The sequence below is a fragment of the Ruditapes philippinarum genome, unplaced genomic scaffold, assembly GCF_026571515.1.
Source record: "Ruditapes philippinarum isolate M1 unplaced genomic scaffold, ASM2657151v2 ctg111_1_1_1_1, whole genome shotgun sequence".
Taxonomy (NCBI): domain Eukaryota; kingdom Metazoa; phylum Mollusca; class Bivalvia; order Venerida; family Veneridae; genus Ruditapes; species Ruditapes philippinarum.
In genome coordinates this window covers 168,897-192,507 of record NW_026856776.1, presented here as the reverse complement: position 1 = coordinate 192,507, position 23,611 = coordinate 168,897, and the positions used below count along the sequence as shown (strand labels likewise).

Genomic DNA, 23,611 nt, shown 5'->3' with positions numbered 1-23,611 from the left:
TTTATTGTACTTTTGCAATTGTTTTATATTTTTTATCTAGTATTATCTGATATTATGTTGTAACAGTTGGACAATGACTTGAAAATCATCATAGAGACAGAAATGAGGGAAATACTGACAGAGGGAATGAAAACATTGATGAAAATAGCTACAGCATGCCGTTTCTCACCGTAAGTTTATATTGGCATTTTTTTCTCTAAATGGTTAAAAGTAATTATCCCACGGTCCGTTTGTCTGTCTGTTTGTATATCCTATGCATATGTGACGGTAAAACTTTCTAACTGATTATTACAAATATAGTATTTTTTCACTAGGTATATGAAACGGAATTTGTCATTTTAACGGTTGTAAAGATACGTTCAACCTCATCTTTATTAGGTCGTTTACTTTTTTTTGGATCTAATCATTTATTGTTACTTTAAATTTGTATCAGCCATTTGTGATTGGTTTAATCTTGATTCATTTGAACCATTAACGTTATGGATTTACCAAGCAGTCCATTCAAAATTAAAGGAACTCCAGCTTTTAGTTTAAAGAATTTTATACAATTGATAGAGCTACAATTTTATAGAGCCTAGTCAGACTGCATGGTTGTTCAGACTTGTCTACCTCTAAACTGAGGCAAAGGATAATCACATTCAGCAGTTTTCAGGTTTAAACAACATACGTTTTTTCTGCTTCAGAGATGTCATAGATAGAATTGGAAACTTTGATTGTGCCATTACTGCTGAAAAGCTTTACAGAGATGTTTGCTTAAAGTATTGCCATCCTGCCGTTAATGAGGTCAGATTCTTGCTGTACTAAAAATTAATAAACTGAAAGTATTAGTATATGCTACCCCATCTACCCCCCCCCCCCCCAATTGCTTTTATTACTAGTGTATACATGTACTGAAGAGGTATTATCAAAAGATTTGATTTCTTCATGTTTATATAATAAAGGATAACTAAAAGATAAGGAACATTATAAAGTATTTAGTATTATGCAAGAATACTTATGAAATTTAATTACTTTTATGGAAATATCTAACATAAATTTGCATTATATATATATTATTTTTTTTTACAAAAATTAAACAATGTCACTAAATCTTATGTACTAAGAATTGGGGAGAAACTGCAGTTCTTATTTTGTTTTCAAAATAAATTTCTTTTCTTTTAAACAGAAGCATCTTGGTGATGTACTTGGGAACAGTGTCTACATTTATCCATATTTCTATGTCATGGATAAAGATGAAAGAAGATTTAGGCAGCATGAGAGTTGTATATCTCTACTAGATGGCGAATCGAAACGTAATTATTTTCATTGATAATTCATTGGCCTGCTGACAGGCAACTAATTTTACCCATGCAACCAGTGAAGATCAAGATCAGCTTTGCTGTCTGATCATGGTTGGCACTGTACTCTATCCAGTTAGAACATATGTAAAAATTGTCCGTGAAAATGACGAATGTTTTTTTGTTGTTTTGTTTTCAAGATTGAAAGATTTACAAGTCCATTTAAGATACATGTTTCTTGCTTGGTAAAGGATATTAGTGATTCCTTATAAAACTGCTATTTTAATATTTGTTTAAACAATTTTATTATTTTGATAGAATTTATTAATGAAATATTAAAGTTGAGCTAGATAATGCATTGCTAAATCATCAAGTATACGATAATAGTGCAAACCTGCATTATTTTGTTATCACTGATTAATGAAATACATGTATCAATTTTCCCGAAAAAAGGATAATAATCCATGAATGATATATTTTTAGTATTCAGGCGAGAGGAGCATTATGTATGGGCGAATTCCACAGTAGATGTTAAAGGGAAAGATTATATGCTCAAGTTGAAACAAGGTAAGACAATTTCACGTTTTATGCGAATAATCATACTCAATATATGCCACCTTTTTATCTTTATAAAAACACTTTTTTATCTTTACAAAAGCTTTTTTTGGTATATTAAAAAGAAATATTATGGATTCCCTTTACATTGCAATTGTTAAGCAAATGAGTCGTATTTATAAATACTATATAATTAAGATATTTATAAATTGTAGTTTTGCATTAAAAAATATTTATGTTTTCAGATACTAACATGGAAGTTAAATTGTAATATCAATACAAATTATTCTTTTTTTCTTTTCTTCAGATATTAGCATCAAACAGAAGTTTTGTTCCGCTGACGGCAGCCTTGCATTTGGTTGGACAAGAAAGTTTGGATGCGGGAACAAGCATTATGGTTTCTATCCTACGAATGATACAAGACTTGTGCGATGAAATTCAATTTTTATCTACAAAAATATGCAAATATTAAATACATATTTATTTTGAAGCACATTCAGGTTTTTTGTTATTTTTTTCTCGACGTAACTATATAATACAGTATGAAGGGGCCACCTACAACGTGCTCACACGATATCTACTACATGCGCACGCGATAACTACCACGTGCGTTCGCAATAGCTACTACGTGCGCACATACAAGCTCTTACGTGCGCACGCGAAAGCTATAACGTGCGCACGTAATAATTGGTCCACGTAGTAGCTATCGCGTGTGCACATAGTAACTATCGCGTGCGCACGTAGTAGATAAAATATTTCTGATGTTCCCTCTATGCCACCGTAATATTAACATCGTTTTGGTCAAACACTAAAGCAGCATTTGAATCAGGTTATGTCCATATAATATCAGTATTTATGACATTAACTTCAACATAATAGCAGTATCTACGACATTGTCTATTAATTTCAATATAATAGCAGTAATTAGAACACTGTCCATCAACCCCAACATAAAAGCAGTATTTATGACATTGTCTATTAACTTCAATACAATAGCAGTATTTATGACAATGTCTATTAACTTCAATACAATAGCAGTATTTATGACACTGTCTGTTAACTTCAATATAAAGCAGTATTCAGGGGCGTACCTACCGATACGCCAATACGCCAGGGCGTATAAATTCAAGAAAATTCAAAAAATTGATAAAGTTAGAAATTCCAAAAATGGAATAAAAATCAAGGGGCATAGTGTAGGTCCCTTGAAATTTAAGCTCAAAACTGACTAGATCGATCCTGTGAAGTAATGTACAAAGACATGGAAATAAACGTATAGATTTCAAGTAGCCTAATACCGTAAATACGGTACTCGGCAGATCTACTTTGTCAACGGGAAGCAACTCTAACGAAGATGGTTTTTATCGTTGTTTCTATTCGGGATCCGAATGAATGTTTAGCGCTACAAGTTTTCAAGGCGGGAATTTTAAAATGTCTTTTAAAGATGGAGATTTCATTCCGCCCTATCCTGATCCTTTTGGAGATGGAGAAAGCTTCAAAGAAGTTAACAAGAAGCTCGTTCTTTTGACTCAACCATGGAATGATGTGCAGGCCTTTAAATTCCCATCAAGGTAGATTCTAGCTTCTCATTCTACCTATAATTAGAATCTATAAATAATCAAAAAGTAGCTTTATTCAAATTATCGCGTAAAAATATTCATTTGAGATTTAAATTATTAGCGTGGCCTAACTTGTATGGAGAACAATTAAATTAACATACGGCCGAATAGTTTAATGTCATCTGACGACTTTATAATATTATATACTTAATATTAACCCATTAATTTATATTGGCTATATAGCTCAGTGGTTAGAGCGGATGTCTCTCGGTGGTTTCGAAGAATTCAGCTGTCGGTTCAAAACCTGAATTTCAGCGTGATTTTTTTTTCTTTATTATATGTATTTTTTTTAATATTATATTAAGTAGAATCTAGATCTAAATATGATAATTTTAATTTTCAATGACATTCTTGTCTTTTTTTTATAATTCGGTAAAAAATTTTACACTCAATAATTTTTTAACATTCAGGTATGCTAGTGGAAGATTTAGGACGCCACAGCCGGCTTGGTTTACGTCTTATAGCTGGCTGAGGTATTCTGTAAAGCTGGATGGGGTCTTTTGTGCCCCGTGTTTTCTATTTTCTGGTTCTGATCCCCGCAGCAAGGCACTGACAACAACTGTAGTTACAGACTGGAGTAACATAAAAAAGATTTTAGATAAGCACGGGAAATCTGATATTCATATCTCTAGTTCAATTGCTGCAGAAAACTTTGTAGCGATACAGAATCGACAACAAAAGGATATTGAGTGCAGTATATCCTCAGCATATAATGCTTTGGTTGAGAAAAACCGAAAAATTATGGCACTGATTGTCGATACCCTTATGCTTTGTGGAAAGCAAAACATTCCAATCCGTGGTCACCGCGAAGATGCTGATTCTGACAGAAAGGGGAACTTTCAAGCACTACTAGAATTTCAGGCTAAAAATAATCCAGTTCTGAAAGACCATCTGGAAAATGGAGACCCAAGGACGCGCTACACTTCTCCAAAGATTCAGAACGAGATAATTGCCATATGTGGCAAACTTATTTCTGATGAAATCGTCACCGAATGTAATCAGTCTCAAATGTTCAGCCTAATAGCAGACGAGGCAACAGACTGCGCTACAATGGAGCAAATGGCTCTTTGTGTGCGATATCTGAAGGACAGCGAGATCAGGGAAGAATTTCTTGGTTTCTCCGAGTGCAAGAGTACCACGGGGGAGGCATTGGCTAACGCCTTTCTTGAAAACCTCAGATGTTTAGGTAATGATTGAGAAATTTGACACAATAAACTGCATAAATAACATTATATCTTTATTTACGACAGTTTAGTATCTAAAATAACTTTCTGAGATCCATGTTTAAACACAATTTAAAACTGAAAATATTAATTTCCGTGCCTACTTTGATTTACAAATTAATAAAAGTTTGGCATCTTTACAATGCAGATATTTTTTCGGGGGGGGGGGGGGGGGGGGTCCTTTCACTCAACCTGATTTAACAAATCTCTTTTGTACATTTTTTACATTTTATAGTATATTATTGTATGCAATATAAAACAAAGATATTAAAAGAACAGTTTTTAACAGTTTATAGAAAATCTCTTTAAAAATGCTGTTTAAATGAATAATAATAATAATAATAATAATAATAATATAATAATAATAATAATAATAATAATAATAATAATAATGATGATGATGATGTTGATGATGATGATGATGATGATAATGATGATGATGAATATTAAGGCTGAAATAAGGATGATAATGTTGATAATAATAATTAAGGTTATTATAATTGTAATGATATGATTACTTCTTTATTCATACAGGAGTACAGATGGACTATATAAGGGGTCAGGGATACGACGGGGCCTCAAATATGTCCGGGTTATATAGAGGTGTCCAAGCCAGGATCCGCCAACAATATCCTGAGGCAGTTTATACCCATTGCAAGGCCCATTGCTTGAACTTAGCAATTGTCCACGCATCCAACTGCACGTATGTTAGAAATATGATGGCCACGGTGCAGACAGTAGCGTTTGCTTTTAACATGTCCGCAAAACGTTTGCTAAATTTTCAAGAAACTCTCGGATGTGACCCCACCAGCCGTGAAGAAATGGAAGAGCGACAGAAGCTTCAGTCGTTATGTGAGACACGTTGGGCAGCTAGGGCCGATGCTCTTCACACGTTTTTATGCTCATACAGGTATCACTGTGTTTGATACATTCAATATAAGCATAAATTATGAATTCTTTGCCGAGATGCTTTAATGACAAATGTCTTACATTAAACACATATCTATTGAAATAAAACATGTGTGTATTAAATGATGAAATATTTACGCATTTAATTATTTTATATATATTTATATATGTTTGATTCAAATTCAATTTTGTTTAAGAACTGTAGTAACATCACTGGAGGACCTGGGTGCGAATGGCGACACGAAGGCAGCTGCATATAGTCTATCCGTGCTAAAGTTTGATTTTATAATCACCCTTGTAACAGCGGAGCATGTTCTTGCTGCACTTGTTGGACTATCAACCATGCTACAGCAGAAAGCCTGTGACCTCTTAAGAGCTGCCACAGAAACTAGAGTGGTGATTGCTACATTGAAGGCAAGTTGGTCATTTTATTCATATTCTTAATGATACAAGAAATTTAAGTGATACGATTTATAAATAGAAATGTTTTCTTTCTTTATACTGTATGAGATCTACATAGCTCACATGTACACCTATGTTCACAAATACAGCAAGAACTTATGAAGTCAAATGTTTTTATCAGAACGGATTATATTTCTTATGATAAAATAGACTCATTTACATGTGAAGGTGTAGATATAGTCATGAGGATTGATTTTTTATGTCCCACTTTGTATTACATAAAGGATATACCGGTATATGTTTGTTTTGCACAAACCTGAGTGAACACCAGATGCAATATTTTCACGAGTCGCGTAGCCACGAGTGAAAATAGAATACGCTGGTGTTCCCGAATGAAATATATTTCAATCTTATAATTAAAACAAATAATCATGCTTTTGTAATATAGCTCTGTTAAATTTCTCTAAGTTTATTAAATTTTTAACATGATGTATGATGACATCAACTTTCTTTTCCTTTATTTAGGCAAAATGTATATGTATGACGGCATTTTTTGCCAGTTATTCCATTTACTCATGATATTCTTTTCATCTGCATTCAGGTCTTGTCCGGCTACAGTGAAAATTATATTTGTGGTTTATGTTCTCATAATCATCTGATATATTACAGTAAACCTCTGGACAGCATGAAATAAATATGAATCAAACGTAATTTACTTTAACGGTGTTAAAACCGTAATTAGGTACAGCAAAGACTTGTCACTTGTATGGAGAATATTTCAGGTTAGGTAGTTTGCACTGAGCCTCAACAGAACGATCAATATTTTATAAACGCTCTAGATATCTTTCTTATAGACATAATTGTGACGCTTTGATATTTTCGAATTATCTTACAGAATGAAAGGGGCGACACTGCTGTTTGGGATTCTTTGTACCAGAAAGCTGTGGATCTTGCTTCGAATGTAGGAGTCGATCCCTGCATTCCAAGAAACGTCGGACGTCAGAGAAATCGCCCAAATGGCCCAAGTGATACATCATCGCAATTCTGGAAAATTAATATGTATTACCCTTTTCTTGACCATCTGTTAACAGAGCTGGAGAATCGCCTTTTACAAGCAAATCCTAGATACAACGCACAAATGCTAATCCCAAGTCAGGTCAGTAAATGCTTTTATATTGACATGTTTTCATATTTATAATAGATCAATAAACATTGATGTACGAGGGGTGATCCAAAGATTCGTGGACAATGTGTGTATCTCCGTAACGTGACGTCCTACCGAGGTGAACTCTTTGGATATTATTAATCAATGCTTTTTTAATAAATTGACCAAATTTTAAAACACCAATTGCATTTTTTATCTATATATGACAACATAAAAACATTAAGTATCAAAATCGCGGCGCAGCTTACTTTTTCTCTGTGATGTTAACGTTTTCATCTCATTTAAACACATGTTAAACCTGTGCAAACAAAAAAAATTGCGGGAAACGTTATAATAACGTTGTTTTAAGGTGTATGACGTCATTCTGTCAGTATTAGAAGACATTTTGAAGTTGCGATTATTTTACGCTCGTGCTTTACAGAGCAGGTGCTAAAAAAAGCTTTATCAAAAATGGACGTCACGGATCCAGCAAAACTTCGGACAGTTATACAGTTTTGTGTAAATCTTGGAAAGACGCCCGGCGAGACAAAAACAATGATCGAAAGTGTGACAAATAAACCGTCAATGTGTCGTTCTCTAGTTCTCAGCTTCGAGCAGAAGTACTCAGTCATTCACCATATTCGCCTGATCTTTCCCCGTGTGACCTCGCCTTGTTTCCCAGGTTAAAGAAAGAGTTGACAGGGAAACGTTTTGACAATCTGGACAAGTTGAGAGGAGCCACCCAATGCATACTGTCATCATTCAGCCAGGAATGGTATGCGAGTACATTTAGAGACTGGGTCCGCCGCCATGAAAAATGTGTGCGGGTTAAAGGGGAATACTTTGAAATGTTATAAGGCAAAACGGTAACATAGATTACTTCCTATGATAGCATAACGTCGTTTGTGACGTCGTGAGCTGCGCCGCGTTTTCTCATGTCTATGTATATAAACTGGTGCAGAATCGTTAATTCTTGTACAATTTTTACAATATTTTGAGAATTTTTCGACATACGCTCACTTAATCAGACACTAGAATTTCATGTGATTTGCTTTATAACTTTTTGTTTTATGCAGCGTGTCCACGAATTTTTGGATCACCCCTCGTATAGACGATTTTTGTTAATTTTGAGTAAATATGCTATTACACTGAGAAGTCAGAAAATTGCAATATAGCACGTGTGAAAATGTGAATATTTTTTCACTTCTATGTGTGATAAATAGCATATTCATTAGAAACTAACACATTTTCTTTTCAAGATGCCTTAAAATGTAGAAAAAACGCAATTTTCAATTACTGATTTGAACGACGCTCGTCAGACATTCAACGTCTGTGCGAAAAACGCTATTCAAACAAACGTATTTAAAGCTTATAGTTAACATTGCGGTGAAACGTTTAACTTTTTTAGAGAAATAATGACATTTGAATCGAGTACCGAAGCTTATCAGGGCCCCCCACGTAAGTACAAGTTTCACGTCACGTCAACTTGTTTCTTCTTGTTTTGACCAAAAACATTCCATGAAGTGAAGACGTTATATGATAAATACGTAATACGTATAAGTTTTTAATCATTCCCAAAAAACTTTTGTTGAATTACCTGAGCTATTTGTCAATGCGAGTAAACGTCATTGCGTCTTACTAAATATTTCAGCAAAGTCGTGAAATCACGAAGTTTCGACAGGATTTTTGCCGGAGAGCATATCGAGAAAAGTTCAGTTGCAATGCCTTAAATCTTCTCATCTTTGTCAGTAAATTTTATTGAGACATTCGAAAACATCTTATCAATGCGAATAAAAAAAAGTTAACTTAGCGTAAAACATCTTATCAACTGTAGGCCCTGATAAGCTTCCGTACCATTAACAAGTTAATTTACAAAATTTTTGGAATCATGAAAATTGAAGCGTACACCAAAACAAGTTCGGTCACAGTGTAAATGATATACTGTTGGTGATGTGGATTTTAATTCACCAATAAAACCCAGTATCTCTCCAGTTAGCATTTAATAGAAAATATTGTATGAAATTGGGCATTTTATATGTTTCGTTGTGTGAACAGTACTGAGTGATGCTGAGAGAAATTGTATGTCGACATATATTTTGACAAATACTTAATCACATTATATTGTAGCTTTCATGATAATTTGTAAACATGTTTAAATCAACTTTATTCTTGATTACTAAGACATGTACTGCAGATATGAAAATGCTCATTGAATCCATTACTACTACATATATAACGAGGAAATCTTCTTTTAACATTATTTCATTTAAAGAATTGATTCTTTGCTTAAATTGTAATATTGAAATTATCGATTATTTTATAGGTTTCAAAGTCTGGTCTTCCTGTATCACAGTGCCGAGAACTATACAGGGGTCTACAGATATGCTTGGATGTTGACGAAGATACATTCCTCCGTGAATGTGTCTTGTGGAGGACGTGGTGGACTGATCCAACACTAGCTGCCCAACGAGAAACGACTCCAGAAAACTTAACGGAGTCATTAAAAGTCACAAGTGAAGCATTGTATCCAAATATCAGGAAATGCTTGGCACTTCTTATGGTAGTGCCGGTCTCTACCGCTACTGCAGAGAGATCGTTCTCTACAATGCGTAGAGTTAAATCATACCTCAGGTCAACCATGACGACTGAGAGGCTGTCCGGCTTGGGACTTCTGAACATTTACCAGGAAAAGAAGCTTGATGCTGAACGTATTGTCGATATTTTTGCGGCTAAAAAAGAAAGAAGACTGGCTTTGATATTTAAAGTGTAGATTATAACAGAGATGTAAATGAATAAATAAATAAATAAAAACATAAAAATTATAATAAAAAAGAATGAATGAATAAATATATAGTAAATAGTAATGAAGAAGGAATAAAATCTAATCGTTTGTTGTAATTTTGTTGTAATACGTTTAATACTTTTTTATTATATTGGTTAAGTTTTAGTCTGGGAAAGACATTTGAGAAGCTATTTTATGGCATTTCAGCCTTTTAAAATGATGCTTAATCAAATTTTTTCGGGGGCCTCCGGCCCCCTGAACCCCTGGCCAGGGCTTTGCCCTGGACCCACCGGGGGCCCTAGCGGCCCCCTGGCCCCCAACTTTTATGGGCGTATTCTTCAAATACCTCCAGGTACGCCCCTGGTATTTATGACATTGTCTGTTATCTTCAACGTAGGAGCGTTATACATGACATTGTCTACTAACAGCAATATAAGAGCAGTACGCATGACATTGTCCACTAACATCAATATAATAGCAGTATTCATGACATTGTCTACTAATTTCAATACAATAGCAGTATTTATGACATTATCTACTAACAATATAATTGCAGTATTTATGACATTGTCTTCTAACAATATAATAGCAGTATTTATCACACACCCGTGTCTACTTTGCTACTCCCCAAAAATGGCACCGCATTATACATTTATAAAACAGCACCATGGTTTTGGTTACATAAAAATGAAATATATATATTATATTTTATCCATGAAATATGGTGCAGTCAAAATTTGGCATTGTTTGGTATGAATTAATCAATGAAGATGTTATAAAATTTAAGTTGAAGTCCAGATATTCTGCCTTATTGTATTAACTAGTCTAGCTATGTTCTGGAAATGACAAAAATGCTGATAATAATGAGATGATATGCAGAACGCATGCATATTTAAGCCGTGTCGTGACAAAACCAACATAATGGGTTTGCGACCAGCATGGATCCAGACCAGCCTGCGCATCCGCGCAGTCTGATCAGGATCCATGCTGTTCTCTATCAGTTTCTCTACTTGTAATAGAGTTGATAAGCGAACAGCATGGATCCTGATCAGACTGCGCGGATGCGCAGGCTAGTCTGGATCCATGCTGGTCGCAAAAGCATTATGTTGGTTTTGTCGTGACGCGGCTCATTTATGCTTCCTCATACCAAGTTCAATACCATACTGATATAAAATCATTATTTAAGTACTAAGTTTATACAATGTAAGCTCAGGGCTTTATTGATATTTGGCATGGAACATCATCTTAATTAATTGTGATTCTGTACAATGTCAAACACTATATGACTATGTCTCTGGGGTCAAACTGTTCTCGCTAGGGGTGGGGATTGGGGTGTGCACTTTGTTTATATAGACTCTTAATTAGATATATAGGAAAACTTACTAAAAGTCTTCCTTGGCGAACCTCCAATGCCCAGAGCATATAGATACATCTGCATTTGTTATGTAGCATTGCCTTGCTAGTAAGCCTCTACAAAAGTTATGCGAATCGTGCACTTACAAATAAATATTCTTTATGTTGAACATAGACGGACAAAAAATAATTTCCTACTTCCTTAATATTTAGTTGATCGAGTGACACGGTTTTCGTATTTATTTAAAAAATATCACTTGAGGACGGGTTGTCTTGCACCGGTGAACACACTTGTTTTAATGCCATATAACGTGTGAATACTTAGCTTCACAAAAGCTTAATTTCATTTTATTTCATATAATAATTACATGGTATTGTTTTTCGAATCATAAGCCTATACGTTTATATTTTTCAAGATCTCAGGATTTTAATAGTGGACCGAGTTAGTAAAGGGCCGAGTTGTCTCTCGATATTAGGGAGTAACTGTTATATTATATGTTAGTTTCGGAATTATTGATTTTAATCAAAGATTTAAATTTACATATATATCATTTTTTTATTAAATAGCATATAATATCTAATTATTTTTATGAAATTACTTTTAATTACATATATTATTAAATTGTTGGTGCTATGCTATTTCTATATATAAAAATTGCTCCCGTACCAAAAAAAGTTGTTTACATCGGATACGGCCAAATGGCCTGTGAATTTAACGTCTAGACAAACTAAGCGAATGAACGGGTAAAGTATGTCATTTGAAAAAAATTATAGGACATATAAACTAAACAAGCGTTTTTTTTGTCTTACCTGATCGGATGTTATTGGTAATGTTGAGAATGATAGTAGAAAAATTCAAAATCCAGTTGAAAGCGATTCGTCCCTCTCAAGCTTCGCTAACAATTGAATGTGTTGTTAATAAACTACATGTTCTTTGGCTTATTTTAAAACACATGGCTAAAACTATCATTTTACATTGTATAAGTAGATCTACATAAATCTTAAATACTCAAAACCACAGGTGGCAGTATCAGTGTTGGCCACTCCACCCTAAGGCTTACTATAAGCTGATAAGATACATGTACCAAATAAAAAACACTGATAAAAAAATCCACTATCAAAACTATTGTTATAGAAAGGTGAAAAGTCTTCTATATGCTCAGTTGCCAAATAATGTGGAACACAGGATATCGTCATTTCGGCGACTCAGGCACATTCCGGCGGCATATGGCTGCAATTCATTCATTGGCATCAATAAAAAGAACTAGAATTCCACAGTTTACCAAACTCCAAGTAAAAAATCTTGTGATACAGAAACAAATTGATAGAATATTGATATTCGTTGGACTTGAAATTAGGAAAACTGTGGAATTCTAGTTCTTTTTATTGATATTATTATTAATGAATGATGCAGCGATATTCTGTCGGATTGTGCCTGAGTTGCCGAATCAAGATATCCTGTGTTCCAATTGTTCGGCAAATGAGCATATTGTAGTAGACTTTTCACCTTTCTATAACAATAGTTTTGATAGTGGATATATATATATTTTTTTAATCAGTGGTTTTTTAATTTGGTATCTTATCATAAGCCCAGGGCCAAAACACCATTTTTGGGGAAGGGGCCTCAGCCTTTTTCTTGGGGAAAATATGCGTGATTTTGGCATACTTTGGGAAAAGGGGTCTCAAATTTAAAACACTTTTAACAAGTTATTTAAAATAGAAAAGCAAAAAGCACTGGGAAATACTAACAAGACCTTTAAATTCAACATCATGCATCATTTAATTTTGTTCTAAATTCTATGGGAAATTTCAAAAGACTGGGGAATTTTGAGGACCAACCTGGGGAAAAAAAGAGAGGCTAGTTTGGTTGGGGAAGCAGCCTATATTCGGCCTCTACAAAGAATGATTTTTGGCCCTGAAGCCTAAGTGTGGAGTGGCAAAAAACTGATACTGCTACCTGTGACTCAAACTTTTCATTCTTTTCACTAGAAATTTTCATGATGTCATCAACTTGTGTGCGTAAATGCTGAGATTACAGGAGGTGAAGTACCATGGTGGTTACGTACCACATATATATATATATGTACATGCACCATTGGTATATATTTTCTTGAAATACATGGTACAGAGTAATATAAGGCTTAATAATTATAATAAAAAAGTAAATGAACAAATTAGTACTTTAAAATTACTTAAGAAGCAAAATCATATCAAAGCAATATTAAATGGCAACAATTTTACCTGTAATTACATCTATGTATGATTATCACAAAGTCAGAAATGAGTAATCAAACAAATAACAAATTACAAATATTATTATTGTCATTATTCATTATTGTCATAGTACCACAGACTTCTATTGACAATTCATGCAATTGCCAATTAAAGTCCATGATTGTACTCCTGTTTATTTCTGTTTAGTGCGTGTAAATAAAACTTATAAATGTTTTTTGTAATTGTGGTTTGATGTTTATTTTTCTTTGTACAATTATAATCTCATTATAAAAATACAATAGATCTATCAATTATTAATGAACAAATTTGAACAATTAACACTATTACCTGATATTCTTAAAGGGACTTTACTGAGGTTTTTTGACATGATGGGACTGAAAATATTTTTTCCAGATAAATGCACCATTTGATGTAGTTTAGACCACTAATCTTTGTGCAAAATTTCAGATCATTCGCACACTTCGTTTTCCCAAAATAATTATTCAAATTGTAGAAAAATTACCCAAAATGAAAAGCGTTTAAACGCTTTTCACTCAAATCGGGCTAAGATAAGATAAAAATACGATTTTCAATTTATTTCAAAGTATATTTCTTAATTATCTTTGCCTGAATTTCTGTTTAAAGTGCCCCAGCTAATTTATGTAAAAAATTCAAATGTTATGTTTTTAGACTTTTAAACCTCAGTGGTGTTCCTTTAACAGTTTTTATCCCTTTTTTTACTATTTCTATATATGTGGTATTTTACCTCCAAAAATGGTACATTTCTCCATCGTATGTAACCTTCAAATTCCATTTCTGACAGGCTTAGCTGCTGCTGTCAGATGAAAACAATGCATAGGATGATAAGGAATTGATATACAATAGATATATTGTTACTTAGTGTAATTTCATGAATATTTTGAAAGACTTTATGATTTATATAAAAAATCTTTTTTGTGCCGGGCATTTAGATTTACTCTTGTCCGTCCGTTCTCTTTTGTGTCGCACGTAACTCAAAAAGTATTTGACCTAGAGTCATGAAACTTTACAGGAATGTTGATCAGCATGTGTAGTTGTGCACCTGGGTATTTTCGTGTGGATATATTTAGTATTTTTAGAGTTATTGCCCTTGAGATATTGCCCTTGACTTAGTAAAATTTTGCAATTTTCAACTTGTGTCGCATGTAACTCAAAAAGGGTTTGACATAGAGTCATTAAACCTTACGGGAAGGTTGCTCAGCATATTTAGTTTTGCAGCTAGGGTTTCGCTTGTGGATTTATCTAGTATTTGTAGAGTTATTTCCCTTGACTTAGTAAAAACCGTTTCATTATGATGTTATTTGTTCCTTGAGTGCTTGAGTTAGAATCAACCAACTTTACAGGAATAATGATTCACATCACTGTGAAGCTATGTACCTGGGACTTTGCTTGTGGATTTTTTTCAGTTTTGTTAGAGTTATTGGCCTTGACTTACAGTAGTACAAATTTTAAATTTTCAACTTGTTCATGTATAGCTCAAAAAGTATTTCACTTGTAGGCCTGAAAGTTTACGAGAATGTTGGTCAGCATGTGTACTTATGCACCTTGGGGTTTGCTTGTGGATTTATTCAGTATTTGTAAAGTTCTTGCCCTTTACTTAGTAAAAGATTTTTAGTTTTCAAAAAATATTTGACCTAGAGTCATAAGATTGACAGATCAGTGGCGCGGTGGGGGCACCCGTGTCCTATGGACACATTTCTAGTTTAATATTTTATTTTTTATATAGGACTGGATATTTAGAAATATTAAGTTAAATTGTTATTAATGAAATTGAAATGTTGTTATGTCAGTTGAAATGTCAGTTATCTTGATTTATGATTATATTTTTCTTCTGTTCTAGGTTCCTAGATGCTTACAAATAAAATGTCTGCTAAAAAGAAAAATACCAACAGGGAAAGGGTCGTTCAAGATATAGGTCACGGTGACCTTTTCCTCATTGGTGGAAATGCCTTTAACCTGCCACCTCGACCACCAGATGTCCAAGATTATAGAGGACCGTTATATTATCATGACAGCCATATGGAAGGAAGGCCACTTTATCAAAAGAAGGAGATTGACAAAAACTTTCAAATGATGAATAACATTGACAGGATTGGAAATGAGTCTCAGATGACTAATTATTCCACAGGTATTATATAGTAGGAAGTCTTGACTTGAAATCATTGAATTGAAATCAAAGCACCGAAGGCACTGAATTTGCTTAGGACTTTGATACATGCAATAGCTTTTAAAATTGCAAATTGAATGTACATTTAAATTGAATGTACAGACTATTTTATCATATTGATACTGAAATAGTTTCTTTAACTTAAATTATACTAATTGTACTGCCTGTTTAAACCCCTTTATGACCAAGAAATACTTACTAAAATTATACTAATCGTACAAGTAACCAATATAAGTTCAAGCTAAAAAATCATACAATCAATGATAATTGTACAAGTTGTTTAAAGGTCAATTTTGCCCCAGAAATACTTTTATTTTTATTTCTTAAAAGCTTTGTATTTTTTGGTATTCTATTGTAGTTTCCAAAAATTTACTTATTAGCTAATAACCCAAACTATCTCTTGATGCTTTTGCTTTGTGGCAATTAAGTACAGGCAAGTGATTCAGTATTTGGTATAGAAGTCAAAATACTGCTTCTATAACTCAGATGATAAGCATGTAACATTCTCTGAAACCATTATTTAGATGTTATAAAACTCCTGTTTGTTTTTTCTAAAGAAAGTTTGTTTGTTTGTTTGTTTTCCCAACAGTATTTCTGTCATATAGGCGGGTAGTTTCCTAATCATCGTTCCTGGATTCTAAAGAAAGAAAAATTAATATTACTCTTTGGATTATATACATTTAAAATTCTTTGATATATTTAAACTTATGTTTGTCTCTTTTCTAGGTATACCTGGGCATGAACATGAGAAGAGGGGTCTTTTTAATCCAAATAGCAGACCTCCTAGTGGTTTACAGAGTAGAGGTAAAGAGTCGAGGGCAGCAAGTTCTTTAAATAAACCTTCTCCAGATCTGTCTCGGCCGGACAGTTTTGCCAAAGGTCTCATAAGTAGACCTTCTAGTGCACTGAGTCGACCAGGCAGTGCATATCGTCCTGTTTCAAGGGCAGGAACATTACTAGAATATGAAATGTAAATGACTTTTTTTTTACACAGTTTCATTGTTTAGTTGTCCTATTTAAAAGAATTTGTATAGGATATTGAATGAGTGTAGGTTTAATACTAAATTTATAGAACGAGCCTCTTGCAATAATATTGTTTTATTCAATGAGTTCAATAAATTTAGTATTGAATCTACACAAATATAATATTCTATTTATGACATGATATAAATAAGAAAGGTAAACTGTTAAAAAGAGTCATTTTTCATTGAAGTGCCTATAGTGTAGCATTATCATTAGCGCTTTAATGCTATGTTTATATGTAATGCAAATGACGTCACATCAAAGTGTTATTACACTAGTGTAAAATTGTTTGTATTGAATGGCTTTATTACACTCCTGCACCATGGTTTATGTGATAAATAGCAATTATATGTATATTATAATTAAATAATTCTTAATATATATATTTGTATCATATTGTATGACATTTATATTATATGAGTGGTTAAGGTTGCTATCATTAAACATTTGTAACACAACCACTCTGAGTTTAATTCAGACCAGGGACTCAGACTCTTGTTTGAAGGAGCTATCCAGATTGGTCTTCTCAGATCATTAGATGTCTGCCTGTATTTGAAATAAATGTGTGAAGGGGCACTTGTGTAATATCTTAACTCTCTAACTCATTTTCATATTTTGAGTTTTAAATCTTTGCACAGGGATCCAGATCATGAACCTATAACTGATGTTCTGTCACGACTGGATGATTATTCTCAGAACTTTGTTGCGAATTTACCAGTGGCATATACTGACTGCGAGTGCACTACAGAAGAGTTCAGGTCATCAAGTCGGCAAGTTAGGGTCAATCACGGTGACTCTGATCATTCAGAGTCTGATGATGAAGGTGTGTGATATAATATTTACTATTATTGTATCGCCTGCTACTAAGTAGAGTTATGGCCCTTTGATTTTTGTTTTTAAAGTTTGTCCCGACTACTTCTCTTTTACCACTAATGCAATTCCAATGAGACTTTACAGGGTTGATTGGTAGCTCAAGTACTTGTGTATATTACACGGGTTTTTTGCTTGAATGATATTTTGCTGAGTTATTTCCCCAGAATAAAAAAGGTATTTTGGCTTGTTAATGATTTTTGTATTTCCAGCTACACAGATGCTGATACATGCTACAAAGTAGTCTGTTTATCAGTTCATCACAAAATTGACTACTCCTCAGACACTACTGGTGCAATTTCAGCAAAACTTTACAGGAATGATCAGTACCAAGTCTACTTGTGCTTATCATCGGCATTTTCCCATTCATTCAATGATTTTTGTTAGAGTGATGGCCCTATTATGATTTTTACTTTTTTAAAGTTTTTTGATGACTAATTCTCTTTAACTAGATCTACTATTAAAAGAAATTTTACAGGATTGATCACCTCAAGTACTTGCGTATAGTGCAAGTTATGGCCCTTGTATAAATTATAAGTTCTGGCCTGTTTTTATGATTTTTGTGTCTCCTGCTACACAGGAGCTGCAACATGCAATTGGGCTATCATCAGACAACACTTTTAATCGGTGATTGCTCTTGTGTATTACATGTATATGTATTTGTTTTTGTATCTAAGAAAAAAGACTGTTTTAACTTATTTTATGATGCGTACCCTCTGTAGTCACCTTAAAGCATGGGATATTTACAAGGTATAGGTCACAGTTACTAATCAAAGCACTGAATGTACTGATGGGGAGGCTATGACAGAATGTTTCAGACTTATAGTTTCTTTTCTTTTTTCTTAAAATGTGCTGTTAAATAAGAAGATATGCACATTTATCGGTCAGCCATTCATATATATGGTTAATATGGTTGACTATTCATTTTGTTAATATTCCAGAACATTTCATTGAGGTCTACATTCGGATTGTTAATCATGCAAATTTTGAAAAACCTAAAAACCATTTATAAATGACATACCAGCAGGTATGACGACTGTTCATTAAAAGATCATAATACCATTTTACAACTGACGGTTCCTTATCAAAATATTTTAGGACTGTTCATCATAAATACTTTATGTCATTTTAATATCATTGAATGATAATAACAACTGCAAGTTAAGCAACATTTTAATTGAACATAAAAATTATACATATTTACATGTACCATAACTGAGATCAATAAGACACTGTCTTGTGATGAGTATTAATATTCATGCTCTACGGACAGAAAGTTGTCTTCTCCCGAAGCAAATCTCGAATAAAATCACATTTCAGAAAATTATTCCCATTTCATTACTCGTCGCTGACTTTGACGGCTTCGGATAATATTAAAGCTAAACATTTCTTGAAAAAATACATATCTGCAAAGCTTATTCAAAATTGAATCAATCTAAGTGAAAGTTGATCAGGAAGTTATATCTTCTTTTTTTACCGCCAACACTCAACCAACTTATGGTAGTTAATCGATAGATTTTAAACCTCACTAGCTTGAAATATATACTGCGTAAAATCTGCTGTTAACAGGGTGTGCGGTTATTACGTAGGGTTTTCCTTTTCGACCATTTCCCGCAAATAGATGAGAACATCGAAGGGTCAGTGCTATGAATGGTGTTATAAATAGCGTGTTTTGGAGGTTTTTGTTGAAACTTCTCCAAATCCCTCCAGAGGTATGCACGTCGCGGAGAAGGCACACAGCAGGTCTAGGTCAAGTCATCTCAAGTACCAGAGGTGATTGGTTGACCTGTCGTAACTTACTCTGGAGGTTTGGCGCTAATAATGCCGTTTTTGTTGTCGTCAGTCAGGAAGTTGATGCCTTGACAGTACTGTCGTCTCCTTTACCACTAACGAACGAAGAATGGGCTACCAGGAAGATTCTGCTTGAAAAAGACGTCCCCGATGCTATAATCTCGGACATATGGTTATTCCGGTGCCGAGAATAAATTAACTTAAAAGACACACTCTTGTTGAAAACAAAACAAAAAAACAACAACATATTTTCTGTAGTAATTTTTCAAGTGTTGTAAAATGAAAATGAAATTCGTCTTATGCCGCCAATCATTTTTAGAACACAAACATATAAGTTCTTTTTATTTGATTTATTCAAATAAACATTAATCACTTCAGCGCGCACAAATATCTTTTTCAAATTAAAATTTCGTAAGATATGTTGATGAATTTCCGATCCTCGACTGTAAGTCATTCGTATATATATGCGTTTTTTTGTTTCGTTTTTTAAAGCTTCTTATTCTTTAATATTTTTATGTATCTCATAATCTGTATTGAAAATTTTATTACACATGGACTATCAAATTATGATTCGTTGCCCTAGAATTAAATAAACTTTCTAATTACACAATACGGGGTCATTCATTTGATTGAAGACTGATCTTTGCGTCTTTCTCTGAAATAATTATTTCCTTGTTAAAACATATTTGACCACATATTTTTGTCATTTAACTGTTCACTTTACTTCCGATTTTTGTTGTACCGAAACAAATGTTTCTATTTGTGTTTTCTATTCGAATCTATAATCAGTTTAATGGGATCACCACCGGGTAAACAACTACTAGGTACTTTGGTCATGTTTTTTACCCCAAATATTTGAATGTTTCTTTTGGGATTAAAATGAGCGTATTGGGATTAAAATGAGCGTAGATAACTAAACTACTGGTTGTATAAATCCCTGACCTGTCTAATTCTAATTATGAGATTAGTGGATATATTAAGACTTTCATTACAAAATATTCCTAAATAAAAGAGCACAGTCATGTTTAAATTTATTCCTTTACAAATAAAAGATCAGAGTAGGGATCTGTCAATTGCCAGACATATTTTTAAAAGATACTTTTATGTTAAAAATTTGATTAATGAATTATGTAAGATGAAAATATCAGTATTGCTTTTTTTTATTTTGCTAATATTAAATGTAATCTTGTGGTGAAATTTTGTCGGAGGGTCCTTACGGTTTTGTAGTTAAATAGTTTTTTTCGGTGATACATGGTTTAAGAATATAATGTTTTCAAACTATATGTTCATCACCATTAGTGAATTTTTAGTTAAATGTATGCAAAATATTTACTAACAGCTATATGATATAGCGGTTTATGAGCGTTTTCTGCGTACAGCCTCCTAAGGTGTACTAACAAGTTAGTTTTCCTTAGTTATCACGCAAGCATGATCCATGTCTCTGATGTAAGCGACAGTTTACCATTATTTGTCTTTAAAAAATATTAAGGACTATTAATGGTTTATAACAACAAAAGAGCATGCATGATATTGAGACTACGGTGTTGCCACGTTCTAGTTAATTACCCGTCATAAACAGTTGGTCGCTGCGTAGTAATTGGAAAATTGGTATCAAAAATAATAAAGAATATTTGCCACCTAATTAAAGCATTTACCTATAAATTTTCATTTATGCTTTTTGTTTAAAAAATATTGATAAAGTTATTATATAGAAGGGTTTTCATACCAGAACTATTTAATTATTACCAACGTACGTATGCCTAAACCTGATTACCGCGGCAGTATGATGTCACGGAGTAGTGATTTTGAAAAAATAACAAACAAAAATCAAGAATTTTTCAGAGAATTATTATCTTTACAAATTGCAGATATGAAATAAAAGAATGAAAATATTTGAATATTGTAAATGTCTGTGATGAGTGATCAGTCAGCTTAGAAAAAATCAAGGTACTATTTTTTGACCTGATTACCGCGGCAGTAAGATTTGATGGATAGTATTAACATTGGGGAGGCATAGCCTCCCCAAAAATAGGAATGAGATACATGTTTTATAATTTAATTTGGTATATAGAAAGCTTTCAAATCCTACAGATGACACAGCATTGTTTATTTGAATCTTTAAAGGAATGTTTATATATTTTATGCTGGGGATGGTATATACAGTACAAACTCTATAGATCAATTACCTCTTTATAACAACCGTGTCATTTAAAGGCTTAAAAAATACTTAACTATTATTGTAGATCATTATCTCTAATTCTAATACAACCCGCATTTTTCCCAATTGAACATATAAGGACCGAAAGTGCGTGTTATTATGCAATAAAATCAATGTTGACATTCTATATTAAGACATGTGACGTAACCTTTCAATATGTGACATAACCACTAAAAATGTGACAGGCTGAAGTAAGTACGAAAACAAATCATGGGCAGTTTAACCAAAATCTCAATATCTCTGAATACATGAAAGTGATGCTCTGCCGAGGTTATCCTGTAACACACAGAAGTATATTTATGTATTGTAGATGCTGGTGTGACCATGGATGTTTTATTGAAGACATTTCAGCAGTTTGAAGAGAAGGGTCATTCTAGCAGCCGACAAAAGGCAATGATGACACTTGTGAACAGTTACACCTCACTAGATACCCTGTCAGACCAGCAGCTACATAAGGTATGTTAACAGTGACACATAACACATGCTTATAATCGATCATAGTCATAGAAATTACTAGTTTGACTATGTTACTCCAACCAAAGTTATGATTTTTATAATGTGAACAAAGTCAAAGTCATTTCAGTTAAATTCTATGTTACTTCAAATAATTTTTTTTATATGGATAGACCTTTATTCCTAAGTTACAGGGGTAGCAAAATCAATTGTCTGTATTGCCCAGGTTGACCCACAGCCTGTGCCGACAAGAATTTACGGACTGTTAAGAAATGCTTCAGATAAAAACGGACAAGTAAGTCAGAATCTGATTTTTCCAGACCTTAAGGATAAATGGATTATGCACTATTTGCATATAAAATGACAAATTAAATCATCTTCAGCGATTTGCTAAATTTGGTTTGTGTTGGTGATTTGATATATGTTTAAATGTTTGTTTTTTTTATCATAAATTTCTTGGCTTCAATTCTGGTTTTTGCTAGCACAATTTCCTGCCAGGTTAGTAATTGCAGCATATCAGCTGTGGTTAGATATCCAATGACTAGGTAAAAGTCTGTATTCTTCCTTACCATTTGCTTAGAATACCCTACTTATCATTTTTAGCTTGTCTTTTCTGAAGAAAAAGTTGAGCTATTTATTATGATTGCTGTTTTGTTGCCATCGTTGTCGTCTACATCATGTAAAAACTTTTATGTTGCCCATTATTTGATCTTTTTAAAAGTTATCAAAATAATTTTGTTGCCATCATTGTCGTCTACATCATGCAAAAACTTTTATGTTGCCCATTATTTGATCTTTTTAAAAGTTATCAACATGAAACTTTGAATACTTGCTTATCACGACAAGGTGCAGTTAGATAAGGGGCGAATTTCTGAAAGCTGTATTTTTTGAGTTATAGCACTTTTTAACATAATTTTTTTTTCCCCAAAAAATTGGGTTCCTTAAAAGAAAAGGGAAAACTGATTGTGCTGTTTTTTATTTAATAGTATACAGTACATGGAAACCAGTTTCTGAGTGAAAGACGCCTGTCTCAATTTTGAAAAATTGTGTGAAGAACTCAGAGCACTTTGGAAGTTACTGGAGAACAGCATCCCAATTTCCTAATGATACCCTAAAGGAATAAACAAAAGCATTTAGAAAATCTGCTTTACTGTTTTAGAACAATAAATTTTTATGAGCCCGCTCATGACAAAACCCCAAAATAATGTCAACCAGCAAAGGATCCAGACCCGCCTGCGCATCCGCCATCTGACAGGGTCCCTGCTGTTTTGCTTACAGACCCTATAACAAGTAAACAAACTGATAGCGAACAGCATGGATCCTGATCAGACTGCGCGGATGCGCAGGCTGGTCTGGATCCATGCTGGTCGCAAACCCATTATGTTGGTTTTGTCATGGCGCAGCCCATATGCTAGCCACAAAACCTGACTAAAATGACCATTTAAATTGAATTGGTCAATTATGGAATGTCTGTAATATCATAAATTATTATGTTTATAGTATTTAGTATTATAAGTAACAACAAACCACAAGTAAATTGTATGTGGGTAATTTTAAAAAGTCTTAAATGCGTGA

The 23,611-nt window shown here is 33.4% G+C and overlaps 3 protein-coding genes across 3 annotated transcripts; all 3 read left to right on the top strand.

The window, feature by feature from the left end:
* The first annotated feature begins 70 nt into the window (after window positions 1–70).
* Window positions 71–2,324, top strand: LOC132747671 (uncharacterized). The gene is made up of 5 exons (XM_060737116.1): window positions 71–170; window positions 684–783; window positions 1,166–1,292; window positions 1,761–1,844; window positions 2,140–2,324. The coding sequence occupies exons 1-5, from the start codon at window positions 103–105 to the stop codon at window positions 2,265–2,267; spliced, it is 507 nt and encodes a 168-aa protein (XP_060593099.1). The 5' UTR covers window positions 71–102; the 3' UTR covers window positions 2,268–2,324.
* Window positions 2,325–3,848: 1,524 nt separating this feature from the next.
* Window positions 3,849–10,265, top strand: LOC132747670 (52 kDa repressor of the inhibitor of the protein kinase-like). Its single transcript, XM_060737114.1, has 5 exons — window positions 3,849–4,634; window positions 5,206–5,581; window positions 5,778–5,994; window positions 6,878–7,138; window positions 9,450–10,265. The coding sequence occupies exons 1-5, from the start codon at window positions 4,190–4,192 to the stop codon at window positions 9,894–9,896; spliced, it is 1,746 nt and encodes a 581-aa protein (XP_060593097.1). The 5' UTR covers window positions 3,849–4,189; the 3' UTR covers window positions 9,897–10,265.
* Window positions 10,266–11,934: 1,669 nt separating this feature from the next.
* LOC132747674 (uncharacterized) lies at window positions 11,935–23,076 on the top strand. Its single transcript, XM_060737118.1, has 6 exons — window positions 11,935–12,010; window positions 15,355–15,642; window positions 16,408–16,651; window positions 17,343–17,527; window positions 21,894–22,039; window positions 23,023–23,076. The coding sequence occupies exons 2-6, from the start codon at window positions 15,363–15,365 to the stop codon at window positions 23,074–23,076; spliced, it is 909 nt and encodes a 302-aa protein (XP_060593101.1). The 5' UTR covers window positions 11,935–12,010; window positions 15,355–15,362.
* Window positions 23,077–23,611: the final 535 nt, after the last annotated feature.

Bases quoted from the DNA above. Each gene is read 5' to 3' on its own strand.
- LOC132747671 (XM_060737116.1), top strand. From the start codon at position 103: ATGAGGGAAATACTGACAGAGGGAATGAAAACATTGATGAAAATAGCT. The intron at 171-683 runs GTAAGTTTATAT...TTTCTGCTTCAG, and splicing joins ACAGCATGCCGTTTCTCACC to AGATGTCATAGATAGAATTG. The intron at 1,845-2,139 runs GTAAGACAATTT...TCTTTTCTTCAG, and splicing joins TATGCTCAAGTTGAAACAAG to ATATTAGCATCAAACAGAAG.
- LOC132747670 (XM_060737114.1), top strand. From the start codon at position 4,190: ATGGCACTGATTGTCGATACCCTTATGCTTTGTGGAAAGCAAAACATT. The intron at 5,582-5,777 runs GTATCACTGTGT...ATTTTGTTTAAG, and splicing joins ACGTTTTTATGCTCATACAG to AACTGTAGTAACATCACTGG. The intron at 7,139-9,449 runs GTCAGTAAATGC...ATTATTTTATAG, and splicing joins AAATGCTAATCCCAAGTCAG to GTTTCAAAGTCTGGTCTTCC.
- LOC132747674 (XM_060737118.1), top strand. From the start codon at position 15,363: ATGCTTACAAATAAAATGTCTGCTAAAAAGAAAAATACCAACAGGGAA. The intron at 16,652-17,342 runs GTAAATGACTTT...ATCTTTGCACAG, and splicing joins ACATTACTAGAATATGAAAT to GGATCCAGATCATGAACCTA. The intron at 17,528-21,893 runs GTGTGTGATATA...TATGTATTGTAG, and splicing joins TTCAGAGTCTGATGATGAAG to ATGCTGGTGTGACCATGGAT.